The sequence below is a fragment of the Ranitomeya variabilis genome, chromosome 2 (assembly GCF_051348905.1).
Source record: "Ranitomeya variabilis isolate aRanVar5 chromosome 2, aRanVar5.hap1, whole genome shotgun sequence".
NCBI classification, from domain to species: domain Eukaryota; kingdom Metazoa; phylum Chordata; class Amphibia; order Anura; family Dendrobatidae; genus Ranitomeya; species Ranitomeya variabilis.
Window position 1 is genome coordinate 777,979,490 of NC_135233.1, and position 14,210 is coordinate 777,993,699.

The window sequence follows — 14,210 nt, forward strand, 5'->3', positions numbered from 1 at the left end:
CGCTCACCTCTTCTTCTCCGAATAAGCTGTTTTCCAGATGTCCCAAACAATCGAAAAGGGGATTCATCAGAGAAAATGACTTTGCCCCAGTCCTCAGCAGTCCACTCCCTGTACCTTTTGCAGAATATCAGTCGGTCCCTGATGTTTTTTCTGGAGAGAAATGGCTTCTTTGCTGCCCTCCTTGAAACCAGGCCTTGCTCAAAGAGTCTCCGCCTCACAGTGCGTGCAGAAGCACTCACACCAGCCTGCTGCTATTCCTGAGCAAGCTCCGCACTGCTGGTAGTCCGATCCCACAGCTGAAACAGTTTTAAGATACGGTCCTGGCGCTTGCTGGTCTTTCTTGGGCGCCCTGGAGCCTTTCTGACAACAATGGAAGCTCTCTCCTTGAAGTTCTTGATGATGCGATAGATTGTTGACTGAGGTGCAATCTTTGTAGCTGCGATACTCTTCCCTGTTAGGCCATTTTTGTGCAGTGCAATGATGGCTGCACGTGTTTCTTTAGAGATAACCATGCTTAACTGAAGAGAAACAATGATACCAAGCACCAGCCTCCTTTTAAAGTGTCCAGTGATGTCATTCTTACTTAATCATGACTGATTGATCGCCAGCCCTGTCCTCATCAGCACCCACACCTGTGTTAATGGATCAATCACTAAAACGATGTTAGCTGCTCCTTTTAAGGCAGGACTGCAATGATGTTGAAATGTGTTTTGGGGGTTAAAGTTCATTTTCTGGGCAAATATTGACTTTGCAAGTACAGTAATTGCTGTTAAGCTGATCACTCTGACATTCAGGAGTATATGCAAATTGCCATTAGAAAAAATGAAGCAGTAGACTTTGGAAAAATTAATATTTGTCTCATTCTCAAAATTTTTGTCCATGACTGTATATAATTGTCTAAGGGTCACTTCCGTCTGTCTGTCTGTCTGTAACGGAAATCCCAAGTCAGATTGGTCGCGGCAAAACAGCCACGACCAATCAGCGACGGGCATAGTCCGGCGGCAAAATGACCGCTCCTTCCTCCCCGCAGTCAGTGCCCGCTTCATAATCCCCTCCAGTCAGCCCTCACACAGGGTTAAGGGCAGCGTTAACGGACCGTGTTATGCCGCGGTGTAACGCACTCCGTTAACGCAGCTATTAATCCTGTGTGACCAACTTTTTACTATTGATGCTGCGTATGCAAATATATATTTATTTATTTATTTTTTTTGCCTTAAATTGGGCTTACATTAGTGTTATCCTTAATGCTTTGTCTTTTAATTGTAGAAGATGCTTAATAAACGTTTTCTTTGTAGAGGAATTTAATGACAAGATTTTAAGGCCAGAGCTGTCGGATGACGAAATGCTTGCTCTTCATGAAGAAGTGAAAAAGATCTATGTTACATATTGCTTGGATGAAAGCATTGATAAAATCCAATTTGACCCTTTCATCATGGATGAAATCCAAAGAAGTAAGTGTATATGTCTCAAAGCAAAACCTCCAATGATCATGTGATTGACCTTCTAATTAGAGGTCTAACCTGAATTAATTGGCCTCAGATTAGGAATTTTTTTTTCTCTTAATTCTGCTTGTTCATTTGTTTTATGGCATTGTATTTTTTTGGTTCTCTATTTGTGAAGTGGTGTAGAATATGTTAACGCTATATAGATTAAGACTTTTATTGGGTAACAAGTGTAGATACATTTTGGTACATTTGTTATTTTGTATGAATCTCAGAAGTGTTTCAGTGGCACTTTTTAGTTGGGCCTTGTGTAAGGACAACATCTACAAGGAGTTTGTATGTTCTCTCCGTGTTTGCGTGGGTTTCCTCTGGGTTCTCGGGTTTCTTCTCACATTCCGAAGACATACTGATAGGGATTCTAGATTGTGAGCCCCATCGGGGACAGCGATCATAATGTGTTCAAACTGTAAAGCGCTGCGGAATATGTTAGAGCTATATAAAAATAAAGATTATTATTATTAAGGTTAGATGACAGGTATCTCTAACTGACCCGAGTGCTTCATAATGTTCACAGATATGTTCCAAAAATTTGTTTGTGCTTTTTTTTTTTTTTACAAATGCAAAAGATACAACACAGTATCTGCCTGACGGTTGTTACATTTCAATATTCTGATTCTAGCTGGATCAGTGATACTGATCTTTCCACCAGACAAATTTTTAGTTGAGTTTGGATATGCTTGTGTTTATTATTATTATTGTTGTTGTTGTTGTTATTATGATGAGTAACCTCATGCTTTAGTTGCAGACGGCCCCTACAATGAAGTGGTGAAGCTTCAAACTATGAGATGCCTATTTGAAGCTTATGAACATGTCCTCTCCCTCCTGGAGAATGTTTTCACGCCCATGTTTTGTCACAGTGATGAGGTAAATAATGACATTTGGTCGTACAACACAAGTTTAACATTTCTTCTTGAATTAAACCCCGTTTTATGTCAGTTAAAGGGAACCAGTCACTAGATTCATGCTGCCCAATTCATGCTGCATGAATCTGAGCCTTGCTGCAAGATTACAGCAAGTACTGTATTTCTCTGAAACTCTCCAGCATTTCATAGAAAATATCAGTTTATAGATCCCGAGCCGGGTTCTCTCTGCGCTGCTCCAGGAGATTGACAGGTCTCTTGCTAAGTACACACATGGAGGACACCTGTCGTTCACTTGGAGTGGCGCCGGACTAGTCATGTAACTGCTTATGATTTCTTGTGGGGGGGAAAAGCTGCAGAAGTCAATTCAATAAATAAAAAAAAAAAAATACATAGCCGATTAATCAAGAAATAATGTTCTGGTCATTGAGGCTCTGAATACTTCTTTTACTATTAAGGGTTAAATAGTGTAACATACAAAGCCAAGTTCTGCTGATATTAGTTGCTTTACCATTCATGCCGTCTCAGGCGGAGGCACAAGTATGAATTAAAATAGTTGACCCCAATAAAATAAAAAAGCTTATACACGCCTCCCATGCTTGCGCCGTTCCCGCAGTATCTGCGCTTGCTCTCCTGGGGCCCCCGTGCGGTTATAACACATGACCCCGGCGCCCAATCAGTGCTGGCATCACTGTCTCCGCCTTCGGACAAATCGAACATGAAGAGGAAGTCCCGGCTGCAGCTGATCTCGGACTTCCTCTTCATGCTCAGTTCGACAGGAGGTGAGGACAGTGATGCCAGCATCACGTGTCACAACAGCACGGGAGCCCCAGGGAAGCGGGTGCCAACACCGCTGGAATGGCGCCAGCACGGGAGATGAGTATAAGCTTTGTTTTATCGGGGCCAAGCAAGGGGCATGACAAGAAGTTGTCCAAGTAGTGGACAGCTTCTTCAATTACTGACAGCAAAGTATAATGGTTCTCAGTGGCTTGCTGCTACACTGTTACCCTGTATATGTTACGGTCAGGCAGGAGATCTACATTATGTTAGTGATATCAGATGGTGCATCCTGCCGGGTGCTCCTGCCTAAATTAGTAGGGTCATACAGATGCAGTGTGAGCAGTAAAAGAGTTAGTTTCTAGAGCTAAAGCCTTGCTACAGTTTACGTACTGGACACTCACAGAGTCTAAATTTGATTTTTACATAGAAATATAGCTCAATAATTATTACTACCTACTCGGGCTACTTTGTACAATGCCTGAGGCAGGTTGTAGGCAGGGGGCATTATTTTAGCAGAGGGAGGATGCTTCTTTCTCCCTTTAGTTCAGGCAGCAAAAATAAAGCTAAATATCTGGCTATTTATTTATAATCAAATTCAAGTTATGGTCCATTTGTTGCCACCTATTTTGCTTATTATTCACTTTTATGGTTCTCAGTAGGGGTAGGAGTGGGATACATTCTCATGTAGTTCTGTAACATGCTTTACTTTAAAGGGAATCCGTCAGCAGTTTTTTTTGCTTTGTAATCTGAAGGCATCAGTTGATAGGGGCTGAAACACAGAATTCATCGATGTGTCACTTGTCAAAGTGAGTGCTGTTGTCTACTAACTGTGCAGGATTTATCACTAAGAGGTTAACATTGCCGGACTAAACTAGTCTGGTAACGCCCCCTCCTGTGATAAGCAGCTCACTGTCTTTGTACATGTAGAGCCTGGTGTGGGCAGCTTTCTCAGCTCTGCTTCATTCTACATCTAAATGCTCTGATTGTATCAGAATGGCTGCTCCCAGTAATCTAAGTGATACATCGTTGGATTCAGCTTCTCTTTGCCTACATCATGCTGCTCTCAGATGAGGTAGCAAAAACCTGCTGACAGATTCTCGTTAACTGAATCTATAAAAATTATAATGCATTTTTTTCCTCTAGTATTTTATGCAGTTGCTTGAAGGTGCAGAGTCGCCTACCCGCAGTTCAAAATTTAACAGGTAGGGTTTAAATTATCACGTCTTGTTTAGTATTTATTTTATGTGTGCACATAATTCTATTTTATTGCTAAATACAATTTTTGTTCATTTTAATACTTATTTTTTCTTCCTCTTTAGAACTTAAAGGGGTTGTCTCATGTTGTCTCATGAACAAAGTACATTTTAATCAATAGATCTTGAAATAATAATTTCTACAATTGGATGTGTTTAAAAAATAAAATGTCCTTGTGCTAGCATATTATAAATGTACCCCCACTAAGTACTGTGTATAGGCTTAGCAGCCACAGGAGAGCTCATATGTCACTGAGGTGGTTTATGATGAACTCGTGGGACTGGGGACAAGGCAGAAACTCTCGCTCCTGTGATAAAATCAGGCATGGAAATTGTTATCTCAGAAAGCAGCAGTTGCCAACCCATACTGTATTGTCTGTATACTCACTTATTATAAGTGACATATCCCCCCTTCCCAGCTAAGAGCTGTTCTATGTGCCGACCATTAACTGGAGTATCTCTGCATAGTCCGACACAGCCGTTACACAGTACATAACAGGGGCATATTGATACTATTATCTCTGCACAGGAGCATTTTTTAAAAAACCTATTTAGTTATGGAAATTATTATTTTTCCAAGATCTATTGATTGATATGCACCTTGTTTGTGAGAAACTCCTTTTAAGTATTTAAAGCAGTGAAAGGAAGACTACTAAGAATAATAAATATCCAGTGCAAACGCTGAGTTTAGGGGAGTACATAAGAAACTCTGTTTACTAGCTTAGAAATGACCACGTTGGACCTTCCCAACTGCTATAGAAACCAGCAAGGTCGCTTTGCATGTTAAAAGGGTGGTTCGGATCCTCTGACTTCATTAGAGTTGGAGTTGTGCAATATACCTGACAAATGAGCCACCAGGAATTGTATGTGCAGATGTAAAATCATTCCTCCAGATGTGGAAGTGAGCTGTGTCTGATAACCCTTGTAAAGACGTTCTGGGGGAAAACTGTTTTGTACCTAATACAGAGGGGGCCAGTTTTCCCACTTCAGTACGTAAGGCAGCAATGTTTCTAACATATTGATTATATACTTATTGCAGAAATAGCCTCAGTTTGGATGATATACGGTGAGTTTCCAGCATGTTTGCATTGCTTCCCTGTAGTTATGTGGTTGCATTTTTGTTCCATAGCTTGTGAATTCCTTTATTCCTTAATAGAAGTTGTGTCCTATTTTCTACCTTTCCTAGTTAATGCATACATGATGTTGATTGGTGGAAGTCTAATTACCAGTGCTCTCAAAATTTTCAGACAACATAGACTACAGTGCGCTTCATTTTGAGGAATGTGGCGTCCCCAAAATTGGACCTTCACCAATCATAATGTTATGGGTTGTCCTTGTGTTATTACTTAATATGATGCAAAAATTCAAGTTACATTCAGGTACAATTTTTTTTCTGTGACTAGTAACCATAGTGTTTTATGAATCAAGTGCACATGAAAATAAGGAACTGTAAGGTATTTGATCAGAGAAATCTGGTTCTTTTTTTCCTCCAGGACTTATCTCAACTCAATGCACAGATAAAATGTGTATTTAGTGAACACAACCTTTCACATTACTGAGATAGGAAGTGACAGTCAGTGCTTATAAGGAGAGGATATGGGGCTAGAGACTGTCACGGACATCCTGCTGCAAGTTCTCATGTACACATAGTTTAAATCTATGGTAAAAAAAAAATAAAAGTTAGTGTACAGGAGAACTTTCAGCGGAATGTCTGTGTCTGCCTCTGGCTGCTCCCACCTCATCCTCCCCTCTCCATAGAATCTTATGAATACCAAGTTTCATTTCTTACCTCAGTAATGTGAAATTCTTTCTTCACTAAATACAGATTTTATATTTGTCTAGGAGATGAGAGAAGCAGCTTTCTTTCATAAGATATATTACAAAGTTGTTTATTTTCATGTGTATTATAGATTTCAGAAATAAAAATTAAAACAACGGTTAATCTTTAATGGTTGTTTCCAGCATTACAGCTACAGTGGCTTGCAAAAGTATTCCCTTCTCTTGGCTTTTTAACTATTTTGTGACATTACAAGCTGTGTTTAAATATTTTTGTAATCTGATTTGTGTGTGATGCATCATCGCTAAATAGTCTAAGTTGGTGAAGTGAGAAAAATATAGGCATAAATTAAATGTATGGGATCAAATAACTAAAAACTGGCATGTACATATGTATTCACCTCTTTTGCTATGAAGCCCCTAAAAATTTTAGTGCAATCTATTACTTTCATAAGTCACATGCTTAGTGAAAGGAAGTCCACCTGTGTGCAATCTAAGTGTCACATGGTCTGTCAGTATATACATGCCAAATCTGAAAGGCCACAGAGGCTGCAACACCATTAAGCAAGAGGAACCACTAAGGCTTCTTTCACACTTCAGTTGTTTGGCGTCAGTCACTTCCGACATAGTGACGGATCGACGGATCCGTCACAATTGTTGAGAAAACGGTTCCAACGGATCCGTTTTTTTGACGGATACGTTACTTGGGGGTTGTCTGGGAAAAGTATCTACTTTTTGGAGCATGCGCAACTGAAAAAGCGGATTGGGGCGACGGATCCGCCGAAATGACGGTCGCGACGGATCCGTCGCCAATAGGCGGCCATTCTATGGAATGACGGACGCGACGGATCCGCCGCGAACCGTCATTTCGGCGTTGACAAAAAGCGTTTCAATGTCCATCTATGTCTAGACAACATCCGCCAAATTTCGACGGATCCGTTATTTGAGGAAACTGGCGGTTTTAGACTGACGCCAAACAACTGAAGTGTGAAAGAGGCCTAACCAAACACCATGAAGACCAAGGAGATCTCCAAACAAGTTAGTGACAAACTTGTTGGGAAGTTAAAGTCAGGATTGAGATATCAAATTAAAAATATCCCAATCTCTGATGATCCCCTGGAGCACCACCAAATCTATTCTCAAATGGAAAGAACATGGTACCACAACATACCTGCTAAGAGAGGGCCGCCCACCAAACCTCTCAGCCTGGGCAAGGAGGGCATTAATCATGGAGACGGCACAGAGACTAAAGGTAACCCTGAAGGAGCTGCAGAGTTCCTAAGCAGAGACTTGAGTATCTGTCCGTATGACCACAATAAGTCTTACACTCCACAGATATGGTTTTTATGGAAGAGTGGGCAGAAAAAAGCCTATACATACACAAAATATTGTAAGGCTTGTTTTGAGTTTGCCAAAAGACGTGGGAGACTCCCCCAATGTATGGAGGAGGGTGCTGTAGTCAGATAAGACCAAAATTGAACTTTTTGGCCAACAAAGTGAACTCTTTCTCTGGCGCCAAACAGGTTGTGAGGTAGCAAAACTCGAAAAATGCCAAGAGGGTGAATACATTCTCAAGCCACTGTAACCAGTGATAAGTCCCTGATCCCAAATCGCCTGTTGGAAATTCTGTAGTCAAAAGTTAATTTGACCTTAAATGAGGCGACACCATGCATGACTGTAGCTCCATTGAAATGGGGACATGGGACCCCATTCTCTTGGTTGGTCAGGTCCACTAATTACCTATCCAAAGGATAGGTGATAACTTGTGATTCTAGTTCCGTATATACTCGAATATAAGCCGACCCGATTATAAATCGAGACCCCTAATTTTGCCACAAAAAACTGTGAAAACTTAATGACTCGAGTATAAGCCTAGGGTGGGAAATGCAGCAGCTACTGGTAAATTTCAAAAATAAAAATAGATACCAATAAAAGTAAAATTGATTGAGACTTCAGTAGGTTAAGTGTTTTTGTATATCCATATTGAATCAGGAGCCCCATATAATGCTCCATACAGTTCATGATGGGCCCCATAAGATGTTCCATACAAAATACGCCCCATATAATGCTCCATAAAGTTCATGATAGGCCCCATAAGATGCTCCATATTAACATATGCCCCATATAATGCTGCATAATAGGTTAATGATGGCCCCATAAGATGCTCCATAGAATATTATGCCCCATATAATGCTGCGCAAAGGTTGATGGCCCCATAAGATGCTCCATAGAATATTATGCCCCATATAATGCTGCACAAAGGTTGATGGCCCCATAAGATGCTCCATAGAATATTGTGTCCCATAAAAAGCTGCACAAAGGTTGATGGCCCCATAAGATGCTCCATAGAATATTATGCCCCATATGCTGCTGCTGTGATTAAAAAAAAAATGTCATACTCGCCTCTCGTCGCTGGGAGCCAGGTGCCAGGGTCCTGAGCAGGCGGGGACACCGGCGCGCTATGGGGGCCAGGTCCAGGAGCTGCTGTTGGCTCAGGCCCTCAGCACTTGCGATATTCAACTGTCCTCGTTTCACTGCCGCACGCTGCCTTGTCTTCTGGGTCTCTGCAGTGACTGTTCAGGCAGAGGGCGCTCACTAACCACGTCATCGCGCCCTCTGACCTGAACGTCACAGCCAGAGGACGCGGAAAACACAGCCCGGCGGTGGAACGGGGACAGGTGAATATTGCATGGCTCACCCTCCCCCAGTCCTACTCACCCCATCCTGGCACTGTCCCTGCTTATCCAATGGTCTCTGGCACAAGCAACTTCTTCCTGTGTTCAGCGGTCACATGGTACCGCTCATTAAAGTAATAAATATGCGCTCCATGCCTATAGGAGTGGAGTCGTGTTATGATCCTAGTGGCTGAGGATCACCAAATGTACTAGCTAAGTTTATGAACATAGACATGAGCTCTAGGGAGGTGGTAACTGAACTGACCGCAAACCTGATCCTAACCAACACACTAAAGGTAGCTGGTGAACGTGCCTAAAATCCTGGACGTCTCGACGCAGCCTGAGAAACTATCTACTCCTGGAGGGAAAGTAAGACCTCGCTTGCCTCAAGAGAAATCACCCCAAAGATATAGGAAGCCCCCCCAACAAATAATAACGGTGAGGTAAGGGGAAAACACAAACGTAGAAATGAAAACAGATTCAGCAAATGAGGCCCGCTAATACTAGATAGCAGAAGACAGATAGTGAACTGTGCGGTCAGTATAAAACCCTATGCAAAATATCCACGCTGAGAATACAAGAACCCCCACACCAACTAACGGTGTGGGGGGAGAAACTCAGCCCCCTAGAGCTACCAGCAAGCAAGGAAATCACAAATTAGCAAGCTGGACAAGAAAACAAAAATAAACCAAGAAACATATGACCACTGATGGTCAAAAAATGAATCAAGCAAAACTTAGCTTCTCTTGAAGAGACTGATAACGAAGGACTGCAGGAGAGCTCCAAAATAGCACTGAAGACATTGACAGCAGGCAACAACTGAGAGTCCAGGTGAACTAAATAGGAAACCAGCTAAGAGATAACGAGACAGCTGATCCTGCCTCAGACCTGCAGAATGACACAAAGACCCACCAGAGGGAGCCCAAAGACAGCACTCACACAGTACCAGTTGTGACCACAAGAGGGGGCCCAAAAACAGAGTTCACAACAGTACCCCCCCTTGAAGAGGAGTCACCGAACCCTCATCAAAACCCCCAGGGCGATCAGGATGAGCCACATGGAAGGCATGAACCAAATCGGCATGAACATCAGAGGCGACAACCCAGGAATTATCCTCCTGACCATAGCCCTTCCACTTAACCAAATACTGAAGCCTCCGTCTAGAAATACGAGAATCCAAGATCTTCTCCACCACGTACTCCAATTCACCCTCAACCAGCACCGGAGCAGGGGGTTCAACAGAAGGAACCACAGGCACCACATACCTCCGCAACAAAGACCTATGGAACACGTTATGAATGGCAAACGACGCTGGGAGGTCCAAACGAAATGACACCGGGTTAAGGATTTCCAAAATCTTATAAGGACCGATGAAGTGAGGCTTGAATTTAGGAGAGGAAACCTTCATAGGAACATACCGAGAAGACAGCCATACCAAATCCCCAACAAGAAGTTGGGGACCCACACCGCGACGGCGGTTGGCAAAGCGCTGAGCCTTCTCCTGTGACAACTTCAAATTGTCCACCACATGGTTCCAAATCTGCTGCAACCTTTCCACCACAGAATCCACCCCAGGACAGTCAGAAGGCTCAACCTGACCCGAGGAAAAACGAGGATGAAAACCAGAATTGCAGAAAAAAGGCGAAACCAAAGTAGCAGAACTAGCCCGATTATTAAGGGCAAACTCGGCCAATGGCAAAAAAGTCACCCAATCATCCTGATCTGCAGAAACAAAACATCTTAAATAAGTTTCCAAGGTCTGATTAGTTCGCTCGGTTTGACCATTCGTCTGAGGATGGAAGGCCGACGAAAAAGACAAATCAATGCCCATCTTAGCACAAAAGATCCGCCAAAATCTGGACACAAACTGGGATCCTCTGTCAGACACAATATTTTCAGGGATGCCGTACAAGCGAACCACATTCTGAAAAAATAGAGGAACCAAATCGGAGGAGGAAGGCAACTTAGGCAAGGGCACCAAATGGACCATTTTGGAAAAACGATCACACACCACCCAGATGACAGACATTCTCTGAGAGACTGGAAGATCCAAAATAAAATCCATGGAAATGTGCGTCCAAGGCCTCTTCGGGACAGGCAAAGGCAAAAGCAAACCGCTGGCACGAGAACAGCAAGGCTTAGCCCGAGCACAAATCCCGCAGGACTGCACAAAGGAACGCACATCCCGCGACAAGGAAGGCCACCAGAAGGACCTGGCCACCAAATCTCTGGTACCAAAAATCCCAGGATGTCCTGCCAACACCGAAGAATGAACCTCGGAAATAACTCTGCTGGTCCATCTGTCTGGGACAAACAGTCTCTCTGGTGGGCAACGGTCCGGTCTATCCGCCTGAAATTTCTGCAGCACTCGTCGCAAATCTGGGGAAATGGCAGACAAAATCACTCCCTCTCTGAGGATACCAGCCGGCTCTGAAACTCCCGGAGAGTCAGGCACAAAACTCCTAGAAAGAGCATCAGCTTTCACGTTCTTCGAACCAGGCAGGTACGAGACCACGAAATCGAAATGGGAGAAAAACAACGACCAACGAGCCTGTCTAGGATTCAGCCGCTTGGCAGACTCGAGATAAATCAGATTTTTGTGATCAGTTAAGACCACTACACGATGCTTAGCTCCCTCAAGCCAATGTCGCCACTCCTCAAATGCCCACTTCATAGCCAACAACTCCCGATTACCAACATCATAATTTCGCTCAGCAGACGAAAACTTTCTTGAAAAGAAAGCACAAGGCTTCATCACAGAGCAATCAGAGCTTCTCTGCGACAAAACAGCCCCTGCTCCAATCTCAGAAGCATCAACCTCGACCTGAAAAGGAAGAGAGACATCAGGCTGACACAAAACTGGAGCCGAAGAAAACCGGCGCTTCAGCTCCCGAAAGGCTTCCACGGCCGCAGGAGACCAATTAGTCACATCAGAACCCTTCTTGGTCAAATCCGTCAAGGGTTTAACCACGCCAGAAAAATTAGCAATGAAGCGACGGTAAAAATTAGCAAAACCCAAGAACTTCTGAAGACTCTTAACAGATGTAGGCTGAGTCCAGTCATGAATAGCCTGGACCTTGACTGGGTCCATCTCAATAGTAGAAGGAGAAAAAATAAAACCCAAAAAGGAAACCTTCTGTACTCCGAAGAGACATTTTGAGCCCTTCACAAATAAGGCATTAGCACGCAGGACCTGAAATACCATCCTGACCTGCTTCACAAGGGACTCCCAGTCCTCAGAAAAGACCAAAATGTCATCCGGATACACAATCATAAATTTATCCAGATATTTTCGGAAGATGTCATGCATGAAGGACTGGAACACAGAAGGAGCATTAGAGAGTCCAAAAGGCATCACCAAGTACTCAAAATGGCCTTCGGGCGTATTAAATGCTGTTTTCCATTCATCCCCCTGCTTAATGCGCGCAAGGTTATACGCACCACGAAGATCTATCTTGGGGAACCAACTGGACCCCTTAATCCGAGCAAACAGATCAGACAACAATGGCAAAGGATACTGAAATTTGACCGTGATTTTATTTAAAAGACGATAATCTATACAAGGTCTCAGAGAACCATCCTTCTTGGCCACAAAAAAGAATCCTGCACCAAGAGGGGAGGAGGACGGGCGAATATGTCCCTTCTCTAAAGACTCCTTTATATAGCTCCGCATTGCGGCATGTTCTGGTACAGACAAATTAAAAAGTCGTCCCTTAGGGAACTTACTACCAGGAATCAAATTTATAGCACAATCACAATCCCTGTGAGGAGGCAGGGCACCGGATCTGGGCTCATCAAATACATCCTGGTAGTCCGACAAAAACTCAGGGACCTCAGAAGGAGTGGAAGAAGCAATTGATACCAAAGGAGCATCGCCATGAATCCCCTGGCAACCCCAACTTGACACAGACATAGCTTTCCAATCCAGAACTGGATTATGGGCCTGCAGCCATGGCAGACCCAACACGACAACATCATGCAAATTATGCAGCACAAGAAAGCGAATCACCTCCTGATGTACAGGAGTCATGCACATGGTCACTTGAGTCCAATATTGTATGCTATCAAGGGTAAAAATAGGATACATCTTTCCTTTAAACAGCAATATACTGCCTTTACGTATGACTGCTCATGATCAAGAATCTTGTTTCATGCAGCAATGTTTTTATATATGTAAAAAATATTAAACATAATGAATGTAAAATGTATGTTGGTGCAAAGCAGTAACCTGTTCAAGCTGTTGTGAAGGCAGTACGTCTGGCTCTTGCATCATTACACAAAATGCATGACCAGTAAATGGATGCTATGCCTGGTATTGTTCCCTTAATGCACCTTTTTGTCCTAACATGGCTGCCTGGATGACCCAGTTGCCCCATAACCTAGCTGTATCCAGATTGTGACTGCATCTGTTTGTCACATGGCTGTATTAATAGATTTTGGTATTCCTTTGCTGTGCCCTTTTTTATACTAACTGCTGGCTTCTCCAGTATTTATTCTTTTTGTTGTTGCCTATTCTCGGTAATGATCTTTTTGCCAGGTAATGTATCCTAGTTCAGATGTGTGGAAGATGCTTGCTTTGTTAGTCAAAAAGAAATACAGCTAGATATATAAATATGTAAATCATTCAGCTGCCAGGATGAAAATTAAATCTCTGAGCAGTCATAAATACTCGGAGGTCACCCGAGCGTGCTCGGGGAAAACCCGAGCAACGAGTACACTCGCTCATCACTAATATACATCATTCTCAGTGTCTCCTATGTGAATCATATACAGCAGTGTTGGTGTCTCCTATTTGATGTATATACCGCAGTATTGGTATCTCATGTGATACATATACAACAGTATCTATGTCTCTCATGTGATGTATTAACAGCAGTCTCGGTATCTCCTATGTAATGAATATACAGCAGTCTAGGTGTCTCCTATGTGATGCATACAGTATACAATAGCCTCTGTGTATCCTATGTGATGTATATACAGCAGTCTCTGTTTCTGCTATGTATCCTATGTGATGTATACACTGCAGATCTCCCACTGCTTGAGTTCTATAAATGTAACGTGAGCAGTGAACGATTTCACACTGTGAGTAGACATGCAGTGTAATATACATCTATATTTGGTAAGATGTACTGCTGCAAGTTCTTTACAAAACTTAACGCAAAGAGTCGCCTGCACATCAGACTGACTCAAATCTGGAAAAGCAGTTACGAGTAGTAACATCATCCATACCACCTAACTTCACAGTTGCTCCAAAGAGAAGCAGTTTCATCCATCACATTATGGGTGAGTTAATTAAATATTTGACCAAATGTAACGGTACTTTTCAAGTTGATTTTGTACGGCCCCCGAAGGATGGTATAACTA

The 14,210-nt window shown here is 42.9% G+C and overlaps 1 protein-coding gene across 2 annotated transcripts in view; it reads left to right on the forward strand.

Annotated features, from left to right (window-relative positions):
* The window catches only part of SNX14 (sorting nexin 14), a 113,190-nt gene that overhangs the window by 56,558 nt on the left and 42,422 nt on the right, over positions 1 to 14,210 (forward strand). Inside the window, exons 13-16 of one of the 2 annotated variants that reach the window (XM_077289782.1) lie at positions 1,296 to 1,451; positions 2,242 to 2,366; positions 4,286 to 4,344; positions 5,435 to 5,461. In XM_077289782.1, the coding sequence (XP_077145897.1) occupies positions 1,296 to 1,451; positions 2,242 to 2,366; positions 4,286 to 4,344; positions 5,435 to 5,461 (367 nt within the window). The remainder of the gene's footprint in view (positions 1 to 1,295; positions 1,452 to 2,241; positions 2,367 to 4,285; positions 4,345 to 5,434; positions 5,462 to 14,210) is intronic. The other variant, XM_077289783.1, reaches the window with a different exon arrangement.